Source organism: Galdieria sulphuraria (genome assembly GCF_000341285.1).
Source record: "Galdieria sulphuraria unplaced genomic scaffold scaf_2, whole genome shotgun sequence".
In the NCBI taxonomy this organism is placed as follows: Eukaryota; Rhodophyta; class Bangiophyceae; order Galdieriales; family Galdieriaceae; genus Galdieria; species Galdieria sulphuraria.
In genome coordinates this window covers 33567-60825 of record NW_005178473.1, presented here as the reverse complement: position 1 = coordinate 60825, position 27259 = coordinate 33567, and the positions used below count along the sequence as shown (strand labels likewise).

At 39.4% G+C, this 27259-nt stretch overlaps 12 protein-coding genes across 13 annotated transcripts; 3 read left to right on the top strand and 9 right to left on the bottom strand.

Moving 5' to 3' along the window:
* Positions 1-4: 4 nt before the first annotated feature.
* Gasu_04190 (mitochondrial helicase twinkle) lies at positions 5-2565 on the bottom strand. The gene is made up of 3 exons (XM_005708788.1): positions 2170-2565; positions 1068-2123; positions 5-1012 (listed from the first exon to the last, which is right to left on the bottom strand). Exons 1-3 carry the CDS (start codon positions 2545-2547, stop codon positions 206-208), a joined length of 2241 nt encoding a protein of 746 aa, XP_005708845.1. The 5' UTR covers positions 2548-2565; the 3' UTR covers positions 5-205.
* Positions 2566-2584: 19 nt separating this feature from the next.
* Positions 2585-4305, bottom strand: Gasu_04180 (3-phosphoshikimate 1-carboxyvinyltransferase). Its single transcript, XM_005708787.1, has 2 exons — positions 3833-4305; positions 2585-3785 (listed from the first exon to the last, which is right to left on the bottom strand). Exons 1-2 carry the CDS (start codon positions 4226-4228, stop codon positions 2700-2702), a joined length of 1482 nt encoding a protein of 493 aa, XP_005708844.1. The 5' UTR covers positions 4229-4305; the 3' UTR covers positions 2585-2699.
* A 6-nt stretch (positions 4306-4311) lies between these two features.
* Gasu_04170 (uncharacterized protein) lies at positions 4312-7345 on the bottom strand. Its single transcript, XM_005708786.1, has 2 exons — positions 7183-7345; positions 4312-7133 (listed from the first exon to the last, which is right to left on the bottom strand). The coding sequence occupies exons 1-2, from the start codon at positions 7330-7332 to the stop codon at positions 4356-4358; spliced, it is 2928 nt and encodes a 975-aa protein (XP_005708843.1). The 5' UTR covers positions 7333-7345; the 3' UTR covers positions 4312-4355.
* A 639-nt stretch (positions 7346-7984) lies between these two features.
* On the bottom strand, positions 7985-9375 carry Gasu_04160 (uncharacterized protein). Its single transcript, XM_005708785.1, has one exon. The coding sequence runs from the start codon at positions 9342-9344 to the stop codon at positions 8205-8207; it is 1140 nt and encodes a 379-aa protein (XP_005708842.1). The 5' UTR covers positions 9345-9375; the 3' UTR covers positions 7985-8204.
* Positions 9376-9924: 549 nt separating this feature from the next.
* Positions 9925-12155, bottom strand: Gasu_04150 (beta-amylase). 2 transcript variants are annotated; one of them, XM_005708784.1, is made up of 8 exons: positions 12103-12155; positions 11778-12047; positions 11487-11728; positions 11342-11437; positions 10883-11286; positions 10487-10827; positions 10312-10438; positions 9925-10261 (listed from the first exon to the last, which is right to left on the bottom strand). In XM_005708784.1, exons 2-8 carry the CDS (start codon positions 12006-12008, stop codon positions 10104-10106), a joined length of 1599 nt encoding a protein of 532 aa, XP_005708841.1. In that variant the 5' UTR covers positions 12009-12047; positions 12103-12155; the 3' UTR covers positions 9925-10103. The 2 variants fall into 2 exon arrangements, with proteins under 2 accessions (XP_005708841.1, XP_005708840.1); XM_005708783.1 differs by lacking the exon at positions 12103-12155 and having other exon boundaries at positions 11778-12085.
* Positions 12156-12165: 10 nt separating this feature from the next.
* Gasu_04140 (phosphoglycerate mutase) lies at positions 12166-14575 on the top strand. Its single transcript, XM_005708782.1, has one exon. It carries the CDS (start codon positions 12271-12273, stop codon positions 13996-13998), a length of 1728 nt encoding a protein of 575 aa, XP_005708839.1. The 5' UTR covers positions 12166-12270; the 3' UTR covers positions 13999-14575.
* Positions 14576-14595: 20 nt separating this feature from the next.
* Positions 14596-16440, top strand: Gasu_04130 (glucuronyl/N-acetylglucosaminyl transferase EXT1). The gene is made up of 4 exons (XM_005708781.1): positions 14596-15124; positions 15174-15661; positions 15711-15876; positions 15928-16440. Exons 2-4 carry the CDS (start codon positions 15179-15181, stop codon positions 16341-16343), a joined length of 1065 nt encoding a protein of 354 aa, XP_005708838.1. The 5' UTR covers positions 14596-15124; positions 15174-15178; the 3' UTR covers positions 16344-16440.
* A 5-nt stretch (positions 16441-16445) lies between these two features.
* On the top strand, positions 16446-17250 carry Gasu_04120 (U3 snoRNP component Utp11p-like protein). The gene has a single exon (XM_005708780.1). It carries the CDS (start codon positions 16510-16512, stop codon positions 17200-17202), a length of 693 nt encoding a protein of 230 aa, XP_005708837.1. The 5' UTR covers positions 16446-16509; the 3' UTR covers positions 17203-17250.
* Positions 17251-17253: 3 nt separating this feature from the next.
* Gasu_04110 (uncharacterized protein) lies at positions 17254-19275 on the bottom strand. The gene is made up of 2 exons (XM_005708779.1): positions 18286-19275; positions 17254-18234 (listed from the first exon to the last, which is right to left on the bottom strand). Exons 1-2 carry the CDS (start codon positions 18586-18588, stop codon positions 17791-17793), a joined length of 747 nt encoding a protein of 248 aa, XP_005708836.1. The 5' UTR covers positions 18589-19275; the 3' UTR covers positions 17254-17790.
* Positions 19276-19277: 2 nt separating this feature from the next.
* On the bottom strand, positions 19278-21455 carry Gasu_04100 (glucose-6-phosphate 1-dehydrogenase). The gene is made up of 2 exons (XM_005708778.1): positions 20980-21455; positions 19278-20926 (listed from the first exon to the last, which is right to left on the bottom strand). The coding sequence occupies exons 1-2, from the start codon at positions 21451-21453 to the stop codon at positions 19802-19804; spliced, it is 1599 nt and encodes a 532-aa protein (XP_005708835.1). The 5' UTR covers positions 21454-21455; the 3' UTR covers positions 19278-19801.
* An 8-nt stretch (positions 21456-21463) lies between these two features.
* Positions 21464-24465, bottom strand: Gasu_04090 (minichromosome maintenance family (MCM)). Its single transcript, XM_005708777.1, has 4 exons — positions 23256-24465; positions 22532-23200; positions 22174-22481; positions 21464-22120 (listed from the first exon to the last, which is right to left on the bottom strand). Exons 1-4 carry the CDS (start codon positions 24378-24380, stop codon positions 21523-21525), a joined length of 2700 nt encoding a protein of 899 aa, XP_005708834.1. The 5' UTR covers positions 24381-24465; the 3' UTR covers positions 21464-21522.
* Positions 24466-24606: 141 nt separating this feature from the next.
* Positions 24607-26965, bottom strand: Gasu_04080 (transducin family protein / WD-40 repeat family protein). Its single transcript, XM_005708776.1, has 2 exons — positions 26057-26965; positions 24607-26002 (listed from the first exon to the last, which is right to left on the bottom strand). The coding sequence occupies exons 1-2, from the start codon at positions 26956-26958 to the stop codon at positions 24793-24795; spliced, it is 2112 nt and encodes a 703-aa protein (XP_005708833.1). The 5' UTR covers positions 26959-26965; the 3' UTR covers positions 24607-24792.
* Between the last annotated feature and the right edge of the window lie 294 nt (positions 26966-27259).

Below are 27259 nucleotides of genomic sequence, written 5' to 3'. Positions count from 1 at the left end.
AATATTCTTAGCAAACTTTGAAATCAACAAGGAAGGGCTACTTTATTCATTTTTTGTACACGACTGCAAGAATGACATATTCCCCTCTTCATAACTATTCAACGGCTCTGTCTGTATTAACTCCAGATACAAGCACGTTGTAGGTAGCACTGTTAGTTTCCACAATACTCACAGGTTAGCTGTCCTTAAACAACTGACAAAAGCATTAGTCTCGAACATCCAACAGTCTCTCCCATTCTGCCAAATCTCCGGCAGTCATATTCACCTCAATCAGTTCCTTATCAAAATCATCCACACATGGCTCAGCCAAACTATCCTGAGAATGTAATGAATAATGGTCAGTTAGAAGTACACTCGAAGAATTTTGTTCGCTTGGAGAGTTGATCTGAACGTTGGAGTATTCAAGCTTCACATCTTGTAATAGTTTCGTTTCTACATTTTGTTTCAAGTTGATGGTACCTGTGTTTCCATCCCAACGATGCTTTAAAATGCATATCGTTCTACAAGTATCCAAGTTTTCCGCTGGATATGTACGCTTGATAAAGAATACGTTGTCTGCTTCTAAAGCGACTGACGAAGAGCCAAAAAGCTCAGTCACTTGAACGTCCATTCCACGATGGCAATACGATTCTATCCAAGGTAAAGTGACTGCCGATATATGAATGTTGTTGGTTACAGTCACATGTTTTAATAAATGTAGAGTCTTCTCCAGCATTTCCTTCGGGCAGTTTAACTTGTCACCTCTAAAATATCTGGGTATATTGATATTATCAACTACCACATGGGTCACCTTCCACATTTGCTGAGCATACGCAATAGCTTCTTCTAAAAATTCAATATCCTCCCGATTACTCAAATTAACAAAATGAAGTGGAAGGCTTTCGAATATCGAAGAAAAACGTGAAAAATGCGAAACAAGCGTTTTGCTGTCAACTGCTGCTAATTGCTCTAACATCGTTTTCATAATAAATGATTGATCAGACGCAAACGAACACCATAATGTTGGGATACCCTGAAAGTATTACAGAATATCAGCTATTTCAACAAATTTGATGTTCAAAACATACCTGCCGACAATAGTCGAGAACTAACTGAGACAGAAACGTGGATTTTCCCACACCGCTTTCTCCGACGTACAAAGAAACTTCATTTCTTCGCAATCCCTTTGTAAATCGCGAAAAGTTTGTCAGGGAATAACAGTCTGTTGCCAGAAACAAGTTTTCCTTTGGATGCGCTAAGGTCTTATAAATATCATTGCGACAATCGGAAAAGTCCGAAATATATTTTGGTTGAACAGCAGGCTCAGCCATCGATATAAATGGAGTCAAAGGTACTTGCATTCGAATCAAGTCACTAGGACGTTCTGCTCCTGCGGAAAGCTTCTCCGGAGGTGATATGACATAACAACGCATCAAACCAAGTTTCTTAGCCAATACACAAGCACGCTCCTTGTACAAAGGTTCATTTCCAAACCAAATATAAACTTTTGAATATATAGAAAGACATCGAATAACATCTTCGCCAAAGTAGTCAATGCCACAAGGTAATGACACTGCAACCATACCACAAGATTCAGTAATCTTCATGGCTTCTATTTCATCTTCCGATACTATCACGGAATCCTGGTGCTCATTTCCTAAATGCAAACCAAACAAACCAAACGAAGAGTTCAATCTATAGTAACCAACGTCTTCATATCGTTCAATTCGTCTACATTTCACTCCAACAAGTTCAAGTCGTTCATTTCTTAATGGGAAGACTAGGAAATCGTCGTATCTTTTATCAGAGTTTCTGCGAAAGCGAGCCAAGCCAGCCTCAAAATCTCTTAATATCCGGAATGATAATCCAGATTTTTCAAGAGAGGCAATCATTTCCTTGTTTTCTTCCAAATTCTTGATTGAATCTTTCGCGAACTCAATCAACCAGTTGGAGTCAATTACAGTCCTGTCAAACAAAATGTTCTCTTGAGCAGGAGAGAACGTCCCATTCAAAAGTTTCAATCTTTCTAAAAGCTGTGAATTCGAGTAAGTCTCGTCACAAGTCGAACAATGAAAGCTGCCATCTATCTTATGGATGCGGGGCAGCAATCTCCTTTTTGCGTTTGTTGCACATAAAGGACAAGTCTAGTACAATTTGGTTGAACTTTTCACCAAAAAAGAGAAAACTTACGTTGAGTTCAATGTACGACCCGCTTTCAGAGCACAAGTCAATACGAGTGCGACGAAGCTCGCTTCTTACAGACTCCCACTCAGATGTTTCAATTTTTCTTGTTTGGCTATTTCCTTCGACGGTATTACTATAGTGCTTTTCTTGTGAAACCAAACTACAAAGTAATCTCTGCTGTGTTAGGTAAAAAGAGAATGAAGAAGGTAACAACGCAATACAGTGAGTAGAGCCGTTCTGACACCGTGACACACTCGAATCTCTCTGTCTGGCACTATGATTCCAGATAGATAATTTATAAAAACTGTCTCTTTTTTTACTTTTCAACGGTTTCTGACACACCAAAACCAGACAGCGTAAAAAGTAAAAGGCCCTCAAACTCATTCTCTGCGAAAATGCAATTTTATCTTTCACAAGTCGACGAATCACTGATTTCGTTTAGAGCACTTGTGTATTTTCTCTCTCTCTGTGTGTGTGTGTGTGTGTGTGTAAGAATTTATCGGTATCTCAGAGCCGCTTGAAGGTTTATTCAACATTCAGCGTATTAAACGTGTCAACTCTTCAAAGTAACTTGGAAAAGTCTTCCATGTGCATTTCGGATCTTCTATAGTGATAGGACAACCTCCACATGCTGCTAAAGATAAGGACATGGCCATGCGATGATCGTTATAAGTAGATACTGTCACGTTCTTACGAATTTTTCCACCTCCTGGTGGATAAATCACAATATAATCCTGACCTTCCATAACTGCAGCTCCCAACTTCATCAGCTCCTTAGACATTGCCGCAAGACGATCTGTTTCCTTCACTCTCCATGAATAAATATTTCTCAGTGCAGTATGTCCCTCAGCAAATAGAGCTACCACGGCTAGAGTCATTGCAGCATCTGGTATATCTATGCAGTCTTCATCGATGCCTTCTAATACCTTGCCTTTTCCACGAGAAACTGTAATAGAATGAGGTGTCCAACTAACTGTTGCTCCCATCTTTTCTAAGACATGAACGAATCGAATATCTCCTTGAATAGAATCACTTCCACAACCCTCTACTGTTATAGGACCTCCAGTAATGGCGCCTCCTGCAAGGAAATAAGAAGCAGATGAAGCATCTCCTTCAACAAAATAAGAACCAGGGGAAGAATAACACTGATTACCAGCTATACGAAAAACTCGATAATCTTCGTTTCCAACGGTCACACCAAAACGTCTCATGAGTTCGATAGTCATCGACACATAAGGAACAGAAATAAGCTCATCTTGAATTTCAATGACAACATCATTCTTTGAATAAGGAGCAGCCATAAGCAAAGAGGATAAGAATTGTGAACTCATCTTTCCACTAACAATCGTTTTTCCTCCCCTTAAGCCCTTTGCCTTTATATGTACTGGTGGACAACCAGTATCGCTACAAGTCACTTGTGCTCCAAGTTGTTGTAGGCCTTGAACTAAATCCGCTATGGGTCTCTCTCTCATTCGTTTTACTCCGTCTAGCACAAATTCACCATCACCGAGACAAAGTGCTGCTGTTAAAGGCCTCATAGCAGTTCCTGCATTTCCAAGAAATAATTCGCCTGTCGAAGCTGGAAAAGGACCTCCACAACCTTCTATCCGTGCCTTCTTTTCCTAGAAGATATATGAGAAAGGCCAAGCAAATAGAGATAGAAACATACTTTTGATTCGTATTCTACTTTAACTCCTAGAAGCTTAAGTGCTTCAAGCATATAAGATACATCTTCACTCTCAAGTAAATTTTCGACCAGCGTGGTTCCTTTAGCAAGAGCACTCAACAACAATACTCGATTAGAAAGTGACTTGGATCCAGGAAGAACCAAGGTACCAGTCAGGTTGTTTATTTCTGGAACAGTGACCGTTTCTATGCCACCTATTTTCAAGTAAGTGCACTCAGGACTCTGTTGGGACACGAGAGTAATCAAGAACCCTTTCCGAGAATGAAACTGGCGCACGTTTCTTCTCACAGTCAAACAGTGCAAAGTCCGTCGGACTGAAAAAGGAGCTGTGAGTTTTGGTGGTATGAGAGTTACAAAACCAAAGCCGTGCTCTTTCATAGTTTCTTGACATTCACCACACGTCGTCGTCTCTTTCGAAGAAAATTGAAAAGGCTATTAAATGAGTTTGCCTAACAGGCATTCTAAATTCAAAAAGCTTTATAAGGAATCAGTGAAATGTAAGGAACTATGATTGATAGTAACTTTCTTCTCTTTCACTTTGATCACCTTTCGACTTATTCTCTCCACGATCTTCACTAACATTTCTTTCTTTCCCCTTTACACCTTCTGCGACAACTTGAACAGAAGACGGATCATTTAAAACAACGTCTTTCTTTCGTGACCTTCTGAAGAAAAAGTCTATCATTCGAATTCTCTTACGATGCGACTCTACTCTCAATTGTGAAACTTCTTGACTCACTTTCAACAAAGTATCAACAAGAAGAATGAGTGAATATATCCATGCAAGAAAACGAACAGAGTCATCAGGAGGCAATCCGGGAGGACTTGAGAGACTTGAAGTGGAGTCTTCCTCTCCAATATCTACAGCCAAGAAGTACTCCTGCCATCTGTCCAGCAAGTCCTGTCTTACTTTGCGGTACTTGTCAAGAAAATTATCCAATGCAACTTCAAAAGATTCCATTTTTACAATCATTTCATTCGGTGGTGGACGATGAATACGGGATTTTCCAAGTCTCTCAGAAATACAGTCTCCAGTTTCCTTCACTGTACGTAACATATCAAACAACTCCGTTTCCAGATGCTTTATAAATAGGTCATAAGCTGCAGTTGTATAATTCCCAGTGATTTCTGCAGGAGCCCTAATAATTTGTCGAAATACAATCACGCGACGAAGAATACTAAAACATACATTCAGTCCAAAGGGAATAGAGCTCTCTCTATAGTTGGGAGTCAAATCGACAATGTATCGAATTCTTGTAACCATCAGACGCTGCTCGGCACGGTGAATCTTCTCATCCAGTTCTTCACCTCCCAATTCCTTCCAACTAGTTTCAGAAAGTCCCCGCGTATTCATATCAAGAAATAGCTTTGTAAGGCCCTCAATTAAACTTGTCTCTAATAGTACAACATCCCTTAGATTATTTCTGATTTCATCCGTAGTTCTATACGGCCAAATAAACATACAAACTATCGCAACTATAAAACAACCAATGGAAACAGTGACGGCTCTCGATGCCGCATAGATAAAAGTAAACCCATCTCCATACTGACAAGCAATAATAAAATATTGCGCTAATAAGAAAGGAAATGTTACTATAATGTAATCAGGATTGATAGAAGCAATTAAAAGAGCTCCATAAGTCCAAATGAAAATCCAAAAGTCAATTATATACTGATCTGTTGGTGCCATGACTGTTAAAGCATAAGCTAGTCCACAAGATGCAAAGGTAACAGTAAAATATAAAAAAACTCGAAACATAGTCATCTCAATTCCCCTCATAACAAGAATGGTTACCACAATATAGGCAGATATAGCGTTGTGACGCTGCGTAAAAAAATAATCACTTTCAGAAAATTGAGCGACAAACAGAGTGGGAAATAGAACAATCGCCACGCAAAGAACATATTTGAATAAAAACTTTGCATTGTCTGGAACTGCAAGAAGCTTATGAGTCCTCGCCCAGGCCTTGAATGGTTTCAATAACAATGGATACCAACGAAAGAAGTTTCGAAGAGGTGCAACGCGTAGCCTTCTTCTCTCATTCATCAAGTGGTTTAAACCATCATTGAGACGATATAAAGAACGTTCTATTGAACGCGCATTGAATATCACAAAGATAAGTGATGCAAAAATAAAAGCTGGAGTCTCTGGTTCATTATTTTGATAAAAATCTGCAGACCGCCACTGCATATGTCGTGCACGCAGAATGTGTCTATTTAACTCTTCTTTTCGATAACTAACTAGACTCACTTTCTCTTCCAGAGGTACCTTGGGATAACTTTCGATTTTTTTCGCGATTTCAAGTCCCCGTAAATGAGCTCTGTCTAGAAAATCACAAAGTAAAACAAGAGACTCTCCGAATTCCAAGTTGAAACTAGATACAGCGAAATGTTTCCCTTTCCTGAGAACTCCTGCAATGGATTCTACCTTCAAAAGTAAGTCTTCCGCTTCATCAACTAACTTTTTCCATGCTTCATCAGGTTCACACTGCCAAGGAGGATAAACGTTTGGTTCAAATGGAAGATAAGATAACATTGCTCGAGTTTCTGTAAAAGAAGAACGAATAGCATAACATTTCTCTACAACCCCTGGAACGCTTGTATCAGTCCCTTCCTCATAGTTTGTGAGTAATGTCGCTATCTCTGATACAAGTTCACTTGTTTCTCTAACTGACTGTGCAAGTCCCTTCTTCAGAGCAGTTTTAGCTGAAAGAGGAAATATGACTAAAGCACAAAGAAAAGAAGCAACTGCTGCCAACTGTCCCGCTAAAAGGGTTGGATAGGTTCTATGCCAAGCATCGGACGGTGGTGTCTTCACGTAGAATATTTCGATAGCACCAAAGATAAAGTTGATATTGATACCGATTCCATTCACTGTAAGGTCAGTGTCGGTACGAAGAATAGTTGCAATAGCCGCCTGTACAACAGCAATAAAGTAAAGTGCGACTCCACTTTTATCAGCCATCGCCAAACCAACAAGACCAAAAATTGAAGCTATCAAGCTTGCATATGACATGATAATACTGGCTTGGAAAACAGCACCAATATGCGGATGTCTTGCAGTGATTACTAGTACCACGTAGGCCAGAATATTTGCAAAACATAAAATATGACTTCTCATTACAGCAAAAAAGATGGTAACTGAAACTCCCGCTGCTGCTATTGCAGCTCGAAGAGCGTTCTGAGACTTCCTTGATATTAAAAGACGAAAGATGAAAAACAAAAGTGATTTCCATTCTTCTTTTGTGGGAAGACGGTTAGGTTGCCAAGTGCCAATGTGAAACTTCATTATATACAAGTTAAGTGTCACAATGGAACGGACGCCCTTTTACCGTCCAAGGAGAATTACTCTCTCCTCTGCTCTTCATTTGACTTAAACCCTTTAAAGTCGTTTTGCCAGCCCCTTGTCCATTAGACGATTGTTCCACGCCGTTCGATTTATGCTCACAATGACTATTATTTCTATAATCATTCTCTACCATTTAGTAGCAAGAATGATAGGCTGGAACTATCCCTTTAGCGTGTCTATTCCAATGTTTCTATAACAAATAAACAAGTTAAGCTTAGAGAGGTGCTCTTGCACTAAATGGAAGCGTTCCCTTGAATTTTATTTTACAAAGTAGTCTACGTTCGATGCATCGTTGAGTTTATTTCTTTCTATACATCAAATATCAAGACTTAAAGAAGACCAGAATGATGTCATGGTAGCCTTTGCTTTCATAGTTGATAAGGTTTTATTACAGTCCTATACAAGTTGTTATATGATCTCAACAAACAATAACAGTTCCGAAACATACTTACTAAGAATAACTCATCACTTTGGTAGTTAGAATGATTTAGGGCGTCTCCTCAAAAACAATATGATAGAGAAAACACTGGTAGTATCTTGCGACAGAGGTCTCCTATACTTTCCCGTTTTTCTGTCCTAAACAGATGCAAAGATAAACTTTATCTCGGAGGAGGAAGTTGACGAACAGACCAACGCAAAGCATATGTCAATAGAAATGCTGATATCGCTGAATACATTTTGGGACGAAGTATATTGCAACAACTACGTAGTAGAAGCTTGAATAAGTCTCCCTGTTCGACATTCTTACTTGTTTGAGCCGATTAAGAACAACTTGCTAGTCGCACGGAATTTGAAGTCAATCATTGTCCAAAACGTTCTGTGTAAGTTGATGTCGCTATGACAAAAATAAGTTGTAATCAATAGCCTCTTTGTATGCTTCAGACAGCAATACTGCAAGATAATAACAACATTAACTAGCGAGTTCGAGAGAACTTTTGCTAGAGCCTGGCAAGAATAAATACCATCTTCTCTGTAAGTGGAACCTTCCATCCATTTCAAAGAAACTTAGTCTCGCTTCTTTATCAGGAAATAGTTTTTTCTAAACCGGAGTAGCGAGATGATGATGATGATCAACAAAGCTATAACATCTATCAAGGTGTGCACATCATAAATTATGTCCTTGATTTTGTAATTTTGTTTGTGACTTTGTAGAAATTTCCTTAAACAAGAAGAATTCACAGAATGGATAGGATGAATTTTTCTCTTTGGCCACAAGTGAATAATAGATGTTGAATCTGCAACTGTGTCTGCATATCTCCATGTTTCATATAAACTTTCCAGCTTTTCAGAGTTTCTTTGAACAAAGAAATGCACATCATTGAGCCAGTCTTTAACTCTTTGGGAGGTAACACTTCCTTCGAATGAAACATACTCAGCAAAACTGATATATCTTGAGGTAAGCTCGTCTTCTATATTAGTACACCACTTGCTGAATATGCCGTTACGAGTTTCGGGACAATGACAACCAAGTCTTTGATAATTACATTTAAGCTGCTCAAGGTTCATCATCTTTTCAAGAGTTACGATTGATGAACTTTCTAAAACTTGCGAAATAGCATCATCAAAGTCACCTTCTCTCTCCAGTAAAATGGTTCTACCGTCATATTCATCGACATATATTGGCATCATTCTTACTGGAAACTCCACAGGATCCGTGATCATTGATTTTTGAGCAATGAATAGAGGCAAATGTTCTAGTACACGATAATAAACTTCCAAATCTCGGATAAGTTCCTCTTTTGAAGCATTCTCTGATATGTTCTTTACAGCAACATAGTGTCCCTGTTCAACTATATTCAGTAGAATATTTTCGTTGGAGACAATTGAAGAAGAGTCGACTAGAAACAGTGCAGTTATACCGTGTCTTCTAAGACCAGGTAAGACCTTTGCAGAGGATACGTCTGCCAAGTTATGATTCAGAGTGAATACGAGCCTAGGTTTCTTTGCCGGTTTATCAAAATTGGTTGTACCTTGAGAGAGAGTTTGCCAACAGACGTCTTCCTTTTCGAGGGCCTTGTCTTCCATTCCAAAAATGGGTAGTTTGGAAGACAACACAAAAGCTCGTGTCACTTTTCCAAAAGATATATTAGGCAAAAAAATGAGTATTCCTAATAAGAGATATTTGTAAAAGTTGACCGCCAACATGCCCGATTCCACAAATTTTCTCTTCCAATAGTTGCAGCTGTAGACTTTCACCGCTATCGAATGCTCATTCATATATATATATATATATATATTATATCATGCAATATACTACTCACTCGTTAAAAGTGAAAACAAGTTCATATGATGCTTTATAAGAGCTTCCAAATAAAGAAAAGTTTGCATATTGACCTTTCTTTATTGATCCTATATATTTCATATGTGTGACATTCTAAAGCAATTTGAGACACATATGAAATCTTGCTTATAAGATACAATGCACTTTCTGCATTTCAATACGTTGCTTAGAGTTGAGGTGATACGAGGATTCTCCTTTGGCATCACTCGCTTATGGTTGATTATTCATTTTCTCTAAAGAGGACAAAATACAATGTCTCAATACTGAAATTATTGAATAATTCTACACTATCTTTTAAGGAGTTTCTGAGAAAAAGCTAAACATCGAGAATGGAATTGTGCCACTCTACCACTCAAAGATTGTCATGGTCAAGAAATCTTGCGTTTGTTATATTTCTAGTATCATTGTAAGAAGTAAAGAGTGAATAAGTATAGTTTTGAAAATTCCGAAATCAATCTCTTTTGAGATTACAACATTTCCAGCTTGGATACCCACGCGTTTAATGTTGCAGCAATTTTATCCTTTGATCTAACTACATACAATCTCATGAATACGATTATTCTGTATATCTTCTATTGCTAAGAAAACCATTACAAATACGAAAAAGTCGATCTCTTCTTTGTTCAAAACACAGGAATCACATGACTGATGGCATCATCTGTTCCCATGACTCGAACAAACTCAAAAAATTTTTGACCCAACGGAGTTATAAAATTATCTCCCATGAATATAGTTATAGGTTCAGGCCATCTCAAATAGGTCATTGCCTCCATAGGGATTCCTAATATTTCACATAGAAAGTCCACTTCTCAAGGATCATCTACCTCTTACCTCTCACAACTGAGTAAGAACGTGCCACCAATGAAATTTGTCGATAAGAATCTGCATCATAAAAACTCACTGCATTTTCTCCAGCAAATGAAACATTGGTTGCAATAGAAGCACGTACAATCAGTCCCTATACAAATTATAATAAAAAACACTCCAAACCAAAAGTATCGCTTACCACAAGATCTTCTGGAGAACAATTGCAATCCTGCGGCTGATTCTTATCGCGCATTTCTGTACAAGTAAAAACCGCAGTTGTGTCATACTTCTTTAGGATTTGAAATATAGGAGTATATCCATCTCGGAAACGAGTATTATAGTAACCAGCAGTGAGCTCTGAAGCATGTGACTTGGAACGAAAATTCCAATGAACGCCAGCTATCTTAATTGCTAAGCGAACCTTTCCTTTCCAATTAGAGTCGGGAATTTTATCATTAAAAAATACGTCATTTGCAACTTGAAGTATACGATCGGCATGCTCAATCATTTCTTTCGAATACCATCGAAGAAAGAAGTCTCCTGCATACGAGAATGTTAGAAAAGGCTCTAAAACATTATCGAACTCAACTAATACCATATTGAGTATTCCAAATGCCACCATCTTCTTTAAAAAACAACGTCTGCTCTGGTCTGCTGTTGTAGTTGCCGACGTCGTAAGGATATGGTGGATGAGCCCAGTCAGGGTGCTCTACTTCTTTGGCTGCCTGTTCGAGTCTTGAGAGAAGATAGCGATCATAACATTGGAACTCTCCAACGCCACAAAAGGTCCAACGATTCAATTGATAACTAGGATATCTCAACTCACCAGCAGGACCTAAGCCAATTTGGACTTGCACAATTACATCGCCAAGAAATTCGCGAAGATTATCTCTAAAAGAAGCCAAGAAATCTGAATATATTTGTATGGCCGAACGTCCTGCAATAACTGGCTCCATATCTACTCCCCAACTTATATATTCTGGATCCACATTTCCTTCTCTATAAGACAAAGGTATGTAAGCAAATAAGAAAATATTCAAAGACTTCAACCAACTGATCCTTAAAAAAAATATCTGAATTGTTAGCTGCAGCATCCAAAACCCACTGCGGAAGAGGTATATAACAGCGATCCCCAACGTTTCCTCCACAGCTGTACAAAACTATATCACAAACAGCCAATATTAGCAAACACAACTTACCGATGAAAACTCATAACTGTCTGAAGCTTCAAACCAGCTTGTCTAAGATGTTTACACAACTGAATATAGGGTTCCCAACGATATTGCTTTGGTGTCTTTTCTACAACTCCAAACCACACGTCCACCATAAGACCATATACTCCGTTCTTTTTCCATTGCTTCAAAATCCATTGCAAGTCGTAGCCATCATAATTCTCCACAAGATCGCCGGAGACAGTGACCGAACTCAAAGGCATCATAACCTAGGTTCACTTTAAAACTGCTTTGGATAGGCGGAACAAGTAAACTTACATACACTGGAACACCAAAGGAAGAATAGTTGAGAACGTTCATAGGAATAGCATCTTTAGAAGCAGTTTGGTAACGGATTTCAGAAACTCGATCGTTGGCAGGAACCACAAGCCTCCAGCAAATAGAACAACTTAGCAACAGTAAACAAACTAAACAAGTCCTACGACCTAAAAAGTAAAACCAACGCAAGTTCCTAATAAGCTTCTGCTGGCAAAGTAGAATCAATCTCATATTGTATGTATCGGTTATGTAAAACACTAGAAACAGAAGCTACAAAAAATAAGCGTCTCCGCAATATATGAATACACAAAGGAGGAAGCACTACCAACAAAGATGAATGACTTGGCTAGCGTCAAAAGGTGACTTGACAATGTCTCAATTGTTTTCAAAGTCGTATTCTTTGCTTAGTTCACAGAAAATATTCTTCAATGAAAACCCCAGTCTTTCAGAATAGGATTGTGTGATTTGATTGCGTCGTCAGTTGACGTCCAGAATGTCGTTCAAGCTGGAGTCGAGTAAGGACTTTAAGAAACCTCCTGGTCCAGTCTGTCTCATCATAATGGACGGTGTTGGTATTGGGGCAGAAGAGCAATACAACGCCTGGTATTGCGCAAAAACACCTTTTTTGGATGCTCTTCGTAGTGGAAAGACTCCAAAGGGCAACACAGTACTGAACGCAGTGGTTGACGCAAGCGGAAGATCGGTTGGTCTTCCTGAAGACTCGGACATGGGCAACTCAGAAGTTGGACACAATGCCTTTGGTGCTGGGCGCATTTATTCACAAGGAGCTAAGTTAGTCAACGAATCTATGGATTCGAAGTCCTTCAAAACAGGTGAGACTTGGAAGTGGTTATTGGAAAACTGCAGAGATGGAAAGGAGGGAACTCTTCATTTACTTGGTCTTTGGTCGGATGGGAATGTCCATTCACACGTGAAACACGCTTATGCGTTGTTAGATGCAGCACTTGAAGAAGGTTGCCAGCATATTCGCTTCCATATTCTTTTAGATGGGCGTGATGTTTCGGAAACTTCGGCCCTTGACTATGTAGAACCACTTGAGAAGCACTTGGTCTCTTTAAGAGAGAAGGGCATAGATGTTCAAGTTGCATCAGGTGGAGGTAGAATGGTAACTACGATGGATCGATATGAAGCGGACTGGAGAATTGTACAAAGAGGTTGGCTTTCCCATGTCTTGGCTGACACAGAAACTATTAGGACATTTTCGAGTGCATCTGAAGCCATTCAAACCTTTCGTAAGGAGGAGAATGGCATAATCGATCAGTTCCTTCCTCCATTTATTATTGTGGATGGAAAAGGAAGTCCAGTGGGGAGAATGAAAGATGGCGACTCTGTGATACTCTTCAATTTCCGAGGCGATAGAGCCATCGAAATTTCGACATGTTTTGATGCTACTGAAGGAACATTTCATCATTTCGATAGAGGTTTGATGCCAAAAGTTCGCTTTGCAGGAATGATGCAATATGATGGTGAAAGTAAGATTCCCAAACATTATATTGTGTCTCCTCCCAATATTGAGAGAACTCTTGGTGAATACTTGGTTCATAATGAGTGTCGACGCCTTTCAATAAGTGAGACCCAGAAATTCGGTCACGTTACTTATTTTTTTAATGGGAACAGAGCAAACAAATTTAATGAGGAGCTCGAACTTTATGTTGAAATTCCAAGTAGCAGAGAAAGAGAATATACTCGGCCTTGGATGAAGGCTGCAGAAATTACAGATAGTGCTTTGGCTGCGATAGATGAATTCAAACCAGACTTTGTAGTTCTAAACTATGCAAACGGAGATATGGTAGGTCATACAGGCGTGTATCATGCAGCAGTTATTGCTATGGAAGCAGTCGATGTTAGTCTATCTCGTCTAGTGAATGGCATTATTGGGAGAAACGGTATTGCTATTGTTAGCGCAGATCATGGAAATTGTGAAACTATGGCAGAGGTTGATAAGAAAACAGGAAAACCTGTAAAGGGAAATTCACCAGAAGGCTGGAAAGCATTGACTAGTCATACAACAACCCCAGTTCCAGTTATGATAACAGGATATGGGATCGACAAGTATGAAATAGATGAATCAGTTACTTGGGGTGATGCCAAAAGAAAGAAAGCTGGTATAGTTAATGTCACAGCAACTTGTGTAAACCTTCTGGGTTTCGAGAAACCGAAAGAATGGCTTCCGGGCCTTTTGAAGCCGAAATCTTTGTAGTAAAGTTTTGTGCAATTTAAATTTTCTTCAGTTTGCATCTAAATTATTTGTGTTCACTTTTGCATCTCTAAAATGTCTCATTTTGATTTTCAACTTGGTTTTCTTTTCTGCATATCTTTCATTGTTTGATGTGAAAGAACTAGGCATGCATCAGTAAACTCATCTACAACAAACAAGCTGTTTAGGTTCTGACTCTCTTGATATGAGTCCAGTAATACGAAGGATGCAAGCGCACGGAATCAATTGTCTATATATGTATGAATATATCCTATAAATACCAGAATACTTCCTTCATGTTTTCTTGAAGCTTTTGTCTCTCTTGTTGCCGCTCTTATGAGAGTGCTCTTGACGTAACTCATATATTGACATTCGCAGAATGTTTCTTGACTACTGTTTTTATGCACAGCTTTTCCACGAAACGCCACTAGTCCTTCTCTGGGCTCAGGGTTCCTTTGACTTGTGCAGTGCGATAATTCATACTTGTCTTTTGAAGGAGTCGAAATACTTGCGGTCTTGAACTGCAAAGCAACTTTCAACTATTAAGTGCAAGAGGGAAAATAAAGTTTTGTCACTTTGACGTTTTTGCTTCGTCAGTTTGGAAGTCCGAACCGTGGACACATATTTGAATGTGCAACTGGAAAAACAAGCTTGACTTGGTGAAACGGTTTGGGAGAACTGCTGTTCTCAGCTTGCTACAGCGGAACAACTGCGTTTGAGAATTAGCACATTGAAGTTTGAGACTGTCAAAGCCGGGTTCAAACGGTTACAAATGTTCAACAAAAGGTTTTAAACGTCGTCCCTGTAAGCAACTTATGCACTTCCTACTAGAGTATATGAACTGATTCTCCAATTAGACTCGATCCGGCATTCAAGGTGCATATTCATTAGCCCTGATCAAACGATCAAACCCTCATATTTCAGTAAGTTTTTTTTTGGCGCTCTTATTTTTTTTTCTCATTTGTCTTTCGCATGTTGCTTAGAGTTATGTTATTACGGCTTCCTTTCTTAATTCTTTGCTCTTTCTCATTTTTGTCTTTGCTTACAGTAAGTTACAGATACAAAAAAGTTCCCGACACGCAATTCTACAGTCCTGCGGGTCTGCTTTATAGCTACAATACAATACGAAGTATGTCAATCAATTGTTTTCACAACTGCTAATTGTTTTTCGTTAACAGAACCAATGTATGGCCATCATGGGCTATCAGAATTAGATAACAAAAGGCTGCTTAGATTGCTGAAAGCAGCTGCTTCAAGGGTACGAGATATCAAAGAAGAGAAATATGCTATGACATACCGAAGTATAGAAACGATTAGTTGGCCGAAACAATATGTGCCATTTTGCAATTGGTTTCTACTACCTTGCAACACAACAACCTGCACAGCAAAATGCATTTCTTTAAACTACACTATTTACATCTATTCTCATGACGATATGAGAAGAGCAGCCAGAAGGAACCTTTCAGATGAAATTTTAAGATTCGGAGGTGCCGGGACTTCTCAGGTTGTCAATGAACTTCGTCGGTCAAACAGAGTTACTCAGAATGCTTCAGACGCATGCTATTTTATTGCAGAAAATAAGGGACGGCATATATACAAGCTACAAGATCTTCCATATTGGAACCTTGGTATAAATCACATGGTTCTGGATTTTCTTGACGGCAAGGTCAGATAGCAATTGTCGCCGGATTTGTACTGAAAGCAATCCAAATTAGTGTGAAGGTCAGCACGATGTTGGGTTTGCAGCGCTTCTAAAGACGCATCTCTCCAGTGACATTTTTCGCAGTAACTTTGACAAGTCATTGCCTCTCCCTCCTCGACAACACTTTCGAATACTTGAGCATCCAAAGAAATTCCTAATAACATTCAAAGGGACCAGTTGTAAGAACATACATTAGACATACTTCATGTTCTTATCTTCTTTTCGTTTAGATCCTCTCCATACTGCTGGGGGTATAAGATCCATATTGAATAATTTTCATAACGGAAAAGACATCATATTTGTTACAAAGCCACAATTTTCCGTTCCCACTCCAGAATACGATCTTTGGTCTTACGAAGAACTCGTTGAGCAAAGCAAGTTCTGTCTAGTTCCACAAGGACGATCCCCGAGTACCTTTCGGTTGCTAGAAGTGATGTCAGCCGGCTGTATACCGGTTTTCTTATTTGATACCACGGCAGCGAAGTATATTATGCCCATCAGTGACGAAATTGCGTGGGAACAGATATCATTTATCGCCCCTAATTATCCAGCCGAATTCCAAGCATTTCTCGAAGGTTTGAGACTGGTAAATAACAAGAAAGTCGAGAACATGTCAAACTTAGTTGTAAAGGTAAGATTCAACTGAAATTGTATCAAATATAATTAGAGAAACACGAATAGACCGCCACGTCTATTATGGACTCTCCCCTGAATGCATTATCCCACGAAAATCTCAGATCGACGTACTGTAAAGGAATTGCTCAGAAAATTCTTCAAGAAATTGATTCTCGCCGTGTAACACTTTAGTTTGCATGTCGTCCTTGAAGAAGTATTTGCCCCAAAAGACCTATAAGGAGCGAGGCCAACCGAGAAGTAGAGCTAAGTTTGGACTTCTTGAGAAGCATAAAGATTACATAGAGAGGTCACAGAACTACCACAAAAGAGAACGGCGGTACAAGGCACTTGTAGAGAAAGCATTGCAACGTAACCCTGATGAATTTTACTTCAAGATGATTAGCAGTAAAACAGAGAACGGAATTCATGTGGGAATTTCTGGTAAACCTGATGTAATGTCGGAAGAAGAGTCACTTTTACACTTGAGGCGTCTTTGTTCATACGTCGTCACACAAATCAATCACGAGCGTGCCAAAATACAGTCCTTACGGTCAGAACTACATTTTACGGAAGTGCCAAACTGCAATAGACATATATTATATGTTTCCTCAGACTCAGAAGAGCTCGACAGGCCCAAAGGAACGCAAGATACAACTTCTTCGCTCTCGGACTTTTCTTCTTGGACGAAAGGGAGTGTGAGAAAGACTGAAACAGCTTTGAAACGTAAATATGCAGAATTGCGCCAAAGATTAGATAGACTGGAGAATCTTCGAAAGTTTTTGCAAAGTCTTGAATCCCAGAAGAGTTCGGGAAAGTTTTCTAAAAAGCATAGTGGAAATGATATGGTCATAAATGGCTCTGGAACTCGGATACGTGAAAGAAGCAGATAGTGAATAGTTGTTGGAGTTGACGTTATCTTGAAGGTGTTTGTTTGTAAAATTCAAAAAGCTCTCCGTTTTCTTTGAGGAGAAGTCCAACTGTATACAGAAACCTCATATGTCGATCGAACTTGCTTTTGTTCCAAGATATCGACCAAGCGACACCTTACATTCGGAGGAAGTATTTACAAAATTTCGGCGCTAGTTTCCAAGCTTCATCGACAAATGAAGAAAGTTTTTTGGGCTGTTTTTGTTTAAACCATGATCTAAATGTGGTTCAGTTCCTCCGCGAACAGTCAATTGTTGAACATCCAAATACTCAAGAAGAACGACAATGTACGTGAAAACATGAATACTGAAGATAAAGTGCATGTAACAAGTCAAAGGAAATAGTTCAGTAAACAAACCACGGAAAAAGATTGACAAAAACTTTCCATTTCAATATCCAAATTTTGCTTTTGATAACTAACCAATTTGACTACAACATCATTTGAATTCATTTCAAATCCCAAACAAAGTAATTTCAAAGCGTTGTTGTCAACTTAAGCAAATAGGGCTGTCTCCAAGAACGCATAAATTCATATTCTATCAGCTTCTGTACTATAAGCCATTTTCCTCCTTTTCACCATAAAGAGCAACTTCTCTGATATTTGCTAGCAGTTGTGGTACTTCTTTCAAAATTTTCCTCTCTACCAAAGATATTGGAAAAAGCAAGTTGGGTGAAGCGTCTAGGCTATATTCCATTCGGCAAAAACCGCTTTCAATTTCGCTAAATCGATAGTTACCATCGAATTCTTCAAAATCACGGCTTTGTATCTTTAAAAAACGTAGTGCTTTCATATAGTCTTCAAGGACTTCAACCAAAATTCTGCTTCTAATGTTGAAAGTCCTTGAAAGGAGAATGACCTGTTCTACCTGCTTATTTCCAACCGTGTCATGAATAACTCTACTCTCAACAATATTCGGGAGAATATCTGGAAGTTTTTCATAGTCGGTCATAATGTCCCAAACTCGTTTTACCGGAGCTTCAATATCGAGTCCACCCTGAAAAACTCAACGACTCTTTAAAAAAGACAAAAAGTTCTCTCAACTCACCGAAATTCTGCGTTTGCGACCACCCAGTGAAGTTAATCTAACTTTAATATCGATACCAGAAATAACTTCAGTTACTTCTCTAATCAGCTTTTCTTCTGTTATGCATTGACTTTTTTCGCTTCGGCTTTCTGTGCAAGCTGTCAGTCGTTTCGAAAACAACCGGTGTTTGCTTTTCACAGGAAGCTTTCCAGTTACCGGCTTTTGGTCTTTCTTAACAGAAAGAAAGTATCCAGGAATACTGGTCTGAGTGTTCGCAGTAAACGAGTGTGTGCTACGTAAAACAGAATTACTGACGAATACCATTGATGATATGAAGCTGGACCACAAGTCACTATTATCGTTAATGATTAGTTATTGCGAAGGTTTTTAGTGTCGACAGAGTTTATCGGGAAACTAAGAAGTTTTCCACAAAGAGAGCGATAACTTCTTTAAGCTATTTATGAAGAAATAATTGTAAGATTTTTGTTTGATACAGCTTTCGTTCAAAGGCAGTCTGGACTGATTCCAGGAAAAGTACTTTTCTTCTTTGGACTCTTTACTATCTCAATGAGACCTTACTCTTCAGAGATATCTGTTTAAGTGACTGGTACGTTGCCGACATCTCTTACTGAGCAACGGAGGGCAATCTTTTGGAATATTTTCGTCAGAGCTCTTGTTTTATTTTCGTTTGGAAAGGTTGCTGCACTATATGTTTCCATCAACGCAAAAGGACAGAGTTTACAGTCAATATGTTCCTTGAACATGTTGTTGAAGTGGGCTCGTCAGATTCACTGACTTTTTCGTTGGAGAAACTTTGGCTCCTCCGCCTCTACTTTGAGGAAGTCTTATCACAATCATTTAGAGGGGAACAGTGCGAAAAACGGATTCTTTCTACATCTGCACTTAAGTGCTTAGTTTTTGCTCGTTCATTCCGTTTTTCTGCTTAGAGAAGTTATGAGCATTGCTTTCCACACTCTACAACAAATTTCTACATGAATGAAGTATTTGCGGTTTACTTAGTCTCTCATTATATTGGTGCTTCTCTCGCTCTTTATCAAAATATCCCAGTTTTAAGTGAAAACTTGTTCCTTTCAAGGCATCATTACGTGTTCAGGTTTTTAACTATTAGCACTCGATTGTGTCACAAACTATCCAACTTGTATCGAATTGACTGCAATAAAAATGCAGCTTTTGATGTTTCCTAGGTACAAAAGTGGACTTTCAATGATCCGGGGTTCATTCTACAAGATCTTTCTAGTATTTCTTCGATTTTCTCATGTGTACGATTTTGGCGAGAAACTTGAAAAAGAAGGTGAACTCTAGTAGCAGTTTGGCTGTATTCCATCATCTATCAATTTTTTCCAAATCTGTGTATCATAATGTTGATAAACCGTTTTTATCTTGCTTCATATCCAATGGAACCACTAGACCAGTTTCAATGCTGACCGACTCACAAACAATTGGGATATCACAACAGACTTTCTAAACAGTGCAAGAAAGTACAATTTTATGAAAACATCAATATTACACAAGGCAATCAGAGATTGTTGCGAAATTCATTAGAATGGAAATCCTTCAGGGCTGGTTCTGCCTCAATGCAATTGCCACATTCAGCTTCATGCTTCCAAAGAAGATTTTCCACTTCTGATGGAATACCATCGCCAAATTTGTATATAAGAGGAGGACGCGACTTTTCCGACTCCAACTCATTCAAAGCTGGAGTAAAAAGTTTCCATGAAGCCTCAAGTTGTTCATCGTATATAAATAAAGACTTCTCTCCATGAATGGCATCAAGTATGAGTCTTTCATAGGCATCTGCAATATCTTTACTTTCGTGCTCAAACTTGTCTCTGTACGTTAAATCTAGACAGGTTTCCCGTAGCTCAGTCGATAAACCGGGAACTTTTGAAAGAATATGTAAACTAATACTTTCATCAGGTTGAATACGTATTACGATCTGATTCCCAATACTATCTCCCTTGTGCAAGAAAGATTCTGTTAGTCCTTTCCTGAATAGTATCCTTATTTCTGCCAAACGTTCATCTAACCCTTTACCGGCAATCATCAGAACGGGAACATTCTTCCATCGATCATTATCAATATGAAGAACACACGCAGCAAAGGTAGGAGTAGTTGAGTCTTCTGGAACTCCCTCTTCCGCTTTGTAACCATCATACTGACCAGTTACGAAATCCTCCGCCTTCAACTGTCTGATCGATCCAATAAGTTTCGTCTTTTCCGTACTGATATCATCTGCTTTAAAACTTTTCGGTCTTTCCATAGTTAAATATGCTAAGACTTGTAACAAATGATTCTGCATTATATCTCTAATAATTCCAAAACTATCAAAGTATCCTGCACGACCTTCAGTACCAAAATTCTCCTTGAATAGTATATCTATACGACGAACATGCTTTCTGTTCCAAAGTGACTCAAACACATAGTTGCCGAAACGTAATGTGGTAATATTTTGCACAACTTCTTTCCCGACATAATGATCTATCCGATAAACTTGATCTTCTTCAAAGTATTTGGAAATCGTCTCTCGAAGCTCTTCATATGACTCACTATCTCTACCAAAAGGTTTCTCGATTATAACCCGAGTCCAGCCGTTTTCCGCAGTAGCACATAGCTTGATGTTTTTCAAGGCAAAAGCAAATACCTGAAGAAAAGAGATATTTCAAGAATCTAAAAAGTTTCTAGATGTAAACTTACGCTAGGAGGGACAGCTAAGTAGAACAATCTTGCTGCATCATCATCTTGTTCCAAACGGCAGCAAAATTTATGTAGGTTTCTAAAGTCTTCTTCTGAGTTGTACTGTCCACAAACATAGTGAACATGCTGTAGAAACTGTTGCATTTTCCGGTCACACTCATCTTTGTCAACCACACCTGTTCGACAAGAAAGATTCTCCATAGCTGCTTCTCTAAAACTTTGATCAGAAAGATTTTTCCTGCCAAACCCAACTATATGAAACTTAAAGGGTAAAACGTTGTGATAATATAAGGAAAATAGAGCCGGCATGGTCTTCTTGCGTGAGAGGTCCCCAGAAGCACCAATTACACAAAAGGTAACTTCCTGTTCAAGCTCTGTCTGATTGGCCAAGTAGTCGTTGTCCATGATAGTCAAGTTGGGGTTGGAGCCTAGCCGGTTTATACTTTTCTTAAGAAGCTTGCTTGTATTTTCCATGCTGTAATAGTTCCACAGGTTTTCGTTTATTGCAGGAATCACAAAATTCCCAAATGAAGAATGAATTTTCTACAGTCTCTTTCGAATGCGTCTTTGATCTAAATCTATAGAAAATCCGTTGTTAGAGAACAGAGCACTCTGATAGAAATATTTGCAGGTTTGAACGCCCAACTCACTAGCGCGACTCTCGAAATCTCTCACGTCAATTTCCATGTAGTCTGATGGTTCTTCCCATTCGGACTTACTTTCAAAAGACAAGGCGTACTCATGAAAAATAGTGCCAAGTAAATGCAGCAAGAGTTCATTTTTGTCCTTTTGAAAACCAAGGTATCTACTGAAAGTTCTTCGAAGACTACGCATGACCGAATACTTTTGTGCTGAGAAGAAAGACTCCAGAATAACACCAATAGCTCTGTTCAAGTCTTCGTCCTTAACGTAATCACGTAGATGTAGACGAGCATGCGCTTCTGCGAGCCGAATAATGGATTCGAGATGCCGAACTGCAATAGGAAGTCCTCCACTGCCCATCGATTCCTTTCGAAGTTCGATGTAAAGTCTCTCGAGTTTATTCTGATCAATATGATTTAGCTTTGGATTGACAAATTTTCTGGCATATAAAATATACTTCTTCAGAGTTTCTTGTGGTATCAAACGAGTACCCTTCGAACTAATAATAGATGAATCAGAGACATATCATCACAGTGAGCATTACTTTCTTACTTTTCTGAAGAACCCATTTCGTTCTTCGTTGTCTTTTTGTACGAATCTCCTGGATGCGAATGGAAGTGCGAATTGACGACGAATTTTCCAAGAACCTCATCCTGTACGGGATCGCAAACATCCTTGACAACACAAAGAACATCAAAACGAGACAATATGGGCTCACTCAAATCAACATTTTCGTAAAACGATACTGATTGATCATAACGACCTTTTAAAGGGTTCGCTGCAGCTATTACAGAACAACGAGCTTGAAGGGTTGTAACAATTCCAGCCTTTGATATCGAAATGCTCTGTTGTTCCATTGCCTAAAATGTATGTCAACAGGTTGCTATACAAGTGCTTCAAAAGCCATTACTTCATGAATAGAGGTGCGATCTTGATCATTCATTTTGTCAAATTCGTCAATCAAACAAACTCCTCTATCTGATAAGACAAGAGCGCCACCCTCCAAAGTCCATTCTCGAGTTACTGGATCCTTATGAACTGCAGCCGTTAAGCCCACAGCCGAAGCACCCTTTCCAGTGGTATAAATAGCTCGATGTGCAGTTTTCTCAACATACTTTAAAAATTGCGACTTCGCAGTGCCTGGGTCACCCAGTAGAAGAACGTTGATGTCTCCACGTATCCGATGGCGTTGACCAACTTCTTTGGACTGCCCACCAAATAACGCAAGTGCTAAGGCAAGTTTAATGTTTTCATGTCCAAAAATGGATGGCGCTATCGATGCCACGATGCGATCACTTATCGAAGGATCTTCAGCTAACTTGTGAATGTCGGAAATGTCATCATCTGTAAGTTCGACTTCAGAACGAAAATTTTCAGTCTTTCGAACATAATTGGCCTCAATGATGGTGGCAAAGACAGGAAATCCGTTTTTCACGTTTAAAGCAGCATTCAAACTATGCTTGTAAATGCCAGTTACTTCAACTTCATCGCCTGGGCGTGCAGAGTCAATTAAGTCTCCAAGCAAGATGACTTCTTTATATCGCGGCAAACGACCTGCAGGGACTGTACCTGGGCTCTCCTATGAAGACGTCTTGCCTAAGCATACAAAATAATTACTAAATTTGTGGACTTACTTGTAGAGTCATCTTTTGGAAATTGCCATAATATGTCTGTTCAGAATTTATAGTAAAAGGCCCCTTTGACTCGCATCTTGGACAAAAGGACACCATTTTTTCGGGATATTTGTTCGATGATGAAAATATCGGAGTCACTACACAACCACATTTCGAACAGTCCAATTTTACCAATTTCAGCTGAGGAAATACCCCTGTCCTCCGAGTAACGACACCTGATACCTTTATCAAGCAGTTGAGATGAAGCTGACGAATATCTCTTAAGCTATCACATATGGGCATATCGGAAATCCTCACAAAGATTTCGGGCTGAATAAATCGATATTGGGGGAAAATCTTGAAAGTTAGTTCTGTTGCCACCTCATTGAATAATGCTAGAATTTCAGTAGGAGACTCCGCAAGCCATACGGCTAGCATTGGATCATTACTGTAAAAATGTCGATAGCTTACTATGAGACTCTGGCCGTTCTGGGCACACATTGAACGCAATTTTTGGTAGTAATATTGGGCACCGGTATTTTCGTCGACGCATGCTTTCAAAAGACTGAGAAATCTTCTCTTGATAGCTTTGCGCGGCTTCTCCATCTTAAGCCATTCCTGCAAACATCCCATGTCATCTTCAAATGTGAATGTTTCCATATCAGCTTCTGCATCGTCTTCATCAAAAATTTTTTCGTCAATCAGTTTCCCACTTTCGCTTAGATTTCTTTTGTTTTCTAGAGGTTCTGAAGAACTTATAGAATCTTCTTCCAAACGTTCTTGGTGTTTGGAGTATTTATCAAAGATGCTTTGGAAGCGTTCCAAATTGTCCAGATGTCTAGAGCCTTTCAGTTTGTCTCCTGTTAAGTTTTTTAAGCTATCTCTTTCTTCCATCTTTCTTTCTGCTTGTCTTCGTGTACTTATATCTAGTGAAGCTTCGGCCGCTTCCTCTTCTGCTTCAGAGTCCACTTCATAATAATCAAGATCTTCCAGTGACTTGTAGTCATCCATCATATTTTCTCCAAAGAGATCTTCTCCCTCGCTTTCGCTGGAGTGGTAAGGGTTTGACTCATTGACGTTCTGGGCATCTCCGAAGCCGTCCACTATCTCGTCGCTATTATCTGTAGTGTCCCTTCTTCTGGACATCTCTTGCAAGGACTGGACCGCGCACTAGGACTCCGTTCAAACAACTGAAATTGGCGCCAAATCGAATGTCAAGGAGATTAATGTAGGCTTACAAGATTCAGGGAGGTATTGGCATAAGAAACTATACTCATCTCTAGAACTCCGTGAAAGCGTAGAAATTAAGTAGTATGGGGTAGTCCGTTGCTTACAAAATATTGTACCAAATATGAAAAAACAAATAGTTTCTTGGTGATAACATGCATTTAATATCATAAACTGTGTTACAACATCATCCTCATCAACTTGACTCTATCTGTTGAGTGAAGTTGAAAATCCGGAATATATCTTAAAAATTCTAGTGAGCTTGATGTCTGCACATAAGGTTGGTCATATTTCCATATATGAAAGAGAATCGCTGTATCCGCTATGTAGCCTACTCGGTGTCTACCGCGACTTGTGGAATCTCCATAGAAACTCTAAAAAAGGGTCTCGACGCTGAGTCATTCGATGACATGGATGTAAAAGTTGCTTGTGTCGGTCTCGACCAAAATTTTACGAGTCCTGAAGAACTAGCGGTTAGTACTCCCCCCTTAAAGAATATCATATCCGTCAAGGGTTCTGAATGTGCAATATGGACAAGAAGAGGATCTATGAAGGGAATCTTAGCCCGTGGTCTAGCAGGAATAACAGCCAACGGTTCTGAGACATTGCTGGTGACAGAGTTTTTAGAAAAAGTACTTCCAGTTCTAGTACGAGGAGAACGACCAGGGTTCGAATAAAGAGGTGAGTTTGAACGAGAGAGTCCCATCTGACCTTGCTGAAGACGGAGGGGTAGTGGTGCTCTTAAAATATTTCGGGAGGACTTCTGTCCATCTATCTCCAAGTCTGCAAACCTTCCTCGAAGTAATCCTGAGTCTTCTTGAAAAGAAAAGTCTCCGTTGGACGTCTCTTTCAAACTATCTCTTGAACCTCTTTGAGTTTTCACGTGAACAGGTTCTAGTCCTGGATAGTCCCATAAAATAAGCTTTGTATCTTGACCAGCAGAACCCAGTCTGTAATGCCCTTCATGACACAGCCAATAATCGAACGCTATAGCTGAAACAAAGGAAGTGTGTGCTTGCATTCTACAGATAAGTTGTCGGGTAACAGGTTCCCATAACGATACTAAATCGTCCTCTCCACCTGTTGCTACATACTGACCATCTGGACTCCAAGAAACACAGAGCAGGGCTCCGAAATAGGACTGAAATGAAAACAGAATTTGTTCCCTTGAGAAGTCGCAAATTCGCAGAAAACCATCTTTAAAAGTCAATGCCAACTGTGAACCATCAGGAGAAAATGCAATATCTGTTATGGGACTACCACAAAAATGCCACTGGGATACAGGATGGAGTCGTTTACGTCTCGAAGGTCTCGTAACTGTCAAAGTATGAAGACCTTTCGAGTTTGAAGTAGAAGAAGAAGCAGTAGCTGGTTTCGGGCTCTTATTATGTTCCTGCTTTGGTGTACCTGAACGATGAAGTGTTGGAGATGAAGAGCTGGGCAATGTGCCAAGACTAGTTTCAGTTGCAATATTTGAGTTTCCATCTTGAGCTGAACTGCCGCTACTATTGTTTGATGAATTCTTATCATCTACACCGTCTCTAAAACTTGTTCAAAACCAATACTATTCAAGCCACAACTTTCATTTTGCTTACCTGGCTTCCCATACCAAAAGACCACCGTCACCGTGTGAAGTGACCAGTCTCGTGAGGCTACCCGGGACCCATAAGATAGCTGATACTTGTGAACTATTAAATAAACCATCCTTATTGTGGACCAGCGAAGTTGCCTTGGATGAGAATACGTCAAAGTAAATGAGAATTTCTCCCTTCGAGAAACCAACTGCTACTTGGACACAATTGTTGTCGTCACATACTGCTTGATGGCAGGTAATGCTATCCTTAAACCTAAAAAGCCTCAGCAGCTGTGGATCACTATTTGTAGATACCACTCGCGAGTCCTTTCCAGAATCTGAACCTTCGCTACCGGTTGGTGAAGAAATATCCCCACCACCTTTCACATCCTTCGAACCTTTTTCCATTAAAGTGAAGTCGTCCTTATCACAACTTGCATTTTCCGGATTGTCTTGCAATCTAAAAGCAAATAAGGAGGTTCCGTAGTTGACAAAAGCGACGCTGACATCACTTCCAGATACAACAGACTCGACTTGACTTGTGCTCAACTCCATATCCTGAAAGGTGCTTTTACTCAACGTACGACTGACTGTACTTCCTAATCTTCTCAACGAGCTCTCCTCTGCTGTTTCCTTCAACGGATTTTCTGTTGACGTCAAACTTTCGCGAGGTACTGTGACCAAAGAAAGCTTCACTTTTCGTAAATACGGATAATAACTAGATCTTGAAGTATTCGAAGAGCTTGAATTTTCACGGTTTGGGGGATCCTTTGAAGCAGAAGTTGTTGCAGCAGTAGTTTGTCTCACTGAACTGTCGAAAAACTGCTTATTCTCGTATTTACCTTCACCAGGCACTTTGAAAAAGCTTGCTGGTTCTTTTCTGGGACTGGAAGGGACAGACTTCCTTTCAAAGGCGTCGTTCATTGCTGCTTTTCAGTGCAAGTTACGCTCGAAAGGATCGATGGCACCCCACAGCCTGAACACATTTTAGGACGATACGAAATTCGGTCCTTTTCTACGAGACATTAGGCAGCTTGACGGCTCTTACAGTAAGCCACTATTCAGCGTTTACTTAAGATAGAAAAATGTACTTTTTAGAAGTTTGCGTAATTGTAAATCAAAGAATTTTTATGTATCTATAGGTATTTTCAGTGCGGAGGAGGCCTGACATCTGGACTAGACAATATTTCTTTCCTAACCAACAAGTTTCATTCTAATATTATCA

Coding starts and splice junctions, on each gene's coding strand:
- Gasu_04120 (XM_005708780.1), top strand. CDS start 16,510: ATGTCGTCCTTGAAGAAGTATTTGCCCCAAAAGACCTATAAGGAGCGA.
- Gasu_04090 (XM_005708777.1), bottom strand. CDS start 24,380: ATGTCCAGAAGAAGGGACACTACAGATAATAGCGACGAGATAGTGGAC. Junction 23,201..23,255: donor TCCAAAAGATGACTCTACAA/GTAAGTCCACAA, acceptor ACGTCTTCATAG/GAGAGCCCAGGTACAGTCCC. Junction 22,121..22,173: donor GAAATGGGTTCTTCAGAAAA/GTAAGAAAGTAA, acceptor ATCTATTATTAG/TTCGAAGGGTACTCGTTTGA.
- Gasu_04140 (XM_005708782.1), top strand. CDS start 12,271: ATGTCGTTCAAGCTGGAGTCGAGTAAGGACTTTAAGAAACCTCCTGGT.
- Gasu_04080 (XM_005708776.1), bottom strand. CDS start 26,958: ATGAACGACGCCTTTGAAAGGAAGTCTGTCCCTTCCAGTCCCAGAAAA. Junction 26,003..26,056: donor CTTTTGGTATGGGAAGCCAG/GTAAGCAAAATG, acceptor AACAAGTTTTAG/AGACGGTGTAGATGATAAGA.
- Gasu_04170 (XM_005708786.1), bottom strand. CDS start 7,332: ATGGTAGAGAATGATTATAGAAATAATAGTCATTGTGAGCATAAATCG. Junction 7,134..7,182: donor AGAGTAATTCTCCTTGGACG/GTAAAAGGGCGT, acceptor TATATAATGAAG/TTTCACATTGGCACTTGGCA.
- Gasu_04130 (XM_005708781.1), top strand. CDS start 15,179: ATGTATGGCCATCATGGGCTATCAGAATTAGATAACAAAAGGCTGCTT. Junction 15,662..15,710: donor TGGATTTTCTTGACGGCAAG/GTCAGATAGCAA, acceptor AATCCAAATTAG/TGTGAAGGTCAGCACGATGT. Junction 15,877..15,927: donor AACATTCAAAGGGACCAGTT/GTAAGAACATAC, acceptor CTTTTCGTTTAG/ATCCTCTCCATACTGCTGGG.
- Gasu_04180 (XM_005708787.1), bottom strand. CDS start 4,228: ATGAAAGAGCACGGCTTTGGTTTTGTAACTCTCATACCACCAAAACTC. Junction 3,786..3,832: donor AAGTAGAATACGAATCAAAA/GTATGTTTCTAT, acceptor TATATCTTCTAG/GAAAAGAAGGCACGGATAGA.
- Gasu_04150 (XM_005708784.1), bottom strand. CDS start 12,008: ATGAGATTGATTCTACTTTGCCAGCAGAAGCTTATTAGGAACTTGCGT. Junction 10,828..10,882: donor CATTTGGAATACTCAATATG/GTATTAGTTGAG, acceptor TCTCGTATGCAG/GAGACTTCTTTCTTCGATGG. Junction 10,439..10,486: donor GTTCTCCAGAAGATCTTGTG/GTAAGCGATACT, acceptor TAATTTGTATAG/GGACTGATTGTACGTGCTTC.
- Gasu_04160 (XM_005708785.1), bottom strand. CDS start 9,344: ATGTTGGCGGTCAACTTTTACAAATATCTCTTATTAGGAATACTCATT.
- Gasu_04100 (XM_005708778.1), bottom strand. CDS start 21,453: ATGGAAAATACAAGCAAGCTTCTTAAGAAAAGTATAAACCGGCTAGGC. Junction 20,927..20,979: donor ACTTAGCTGTCCCTCCTAGC/GTAAGTTTACAT, acceptor TCTTTTCTTCAG/GTATTTGCTTTTGCCTTGAA.
- Gasu_04110 (XM_005708779.1), bottom strand. CDS start 18,588: ATGGTATTCGTCAGTAATTCTGTTTTACGTAGCACACACTCGTTTACT. Junction 18,235..18,285: donor GTCGCAAACGCAGAATTTCG/GTGAGTTGAGAG, acceptor TGAGTTTTTCAG/GGTGGACTCGATATTGAAGC.
- Gasu_04190 (XM_005708788.1), bottom strand. CDS start 2,547: ATGAGTTTGAGGGCCTTTTACTTTTTACGCTGTCTGGTTTTGGTGTGT. Junction 2,124..2,169: donor GGTCGTACATTGAACTCAAC/GTAAGTTTTCTC, acceptor AAATTGTACTAG/ACTTGTCCTTTATGTGCAAC. Junction 1,013..1,067: donor TTCTCGACTATTGTCGGCAG/GTATGTTTTGAA, acceptor TAATACTTTCAG/GGTATCCCAACATTATGGTG.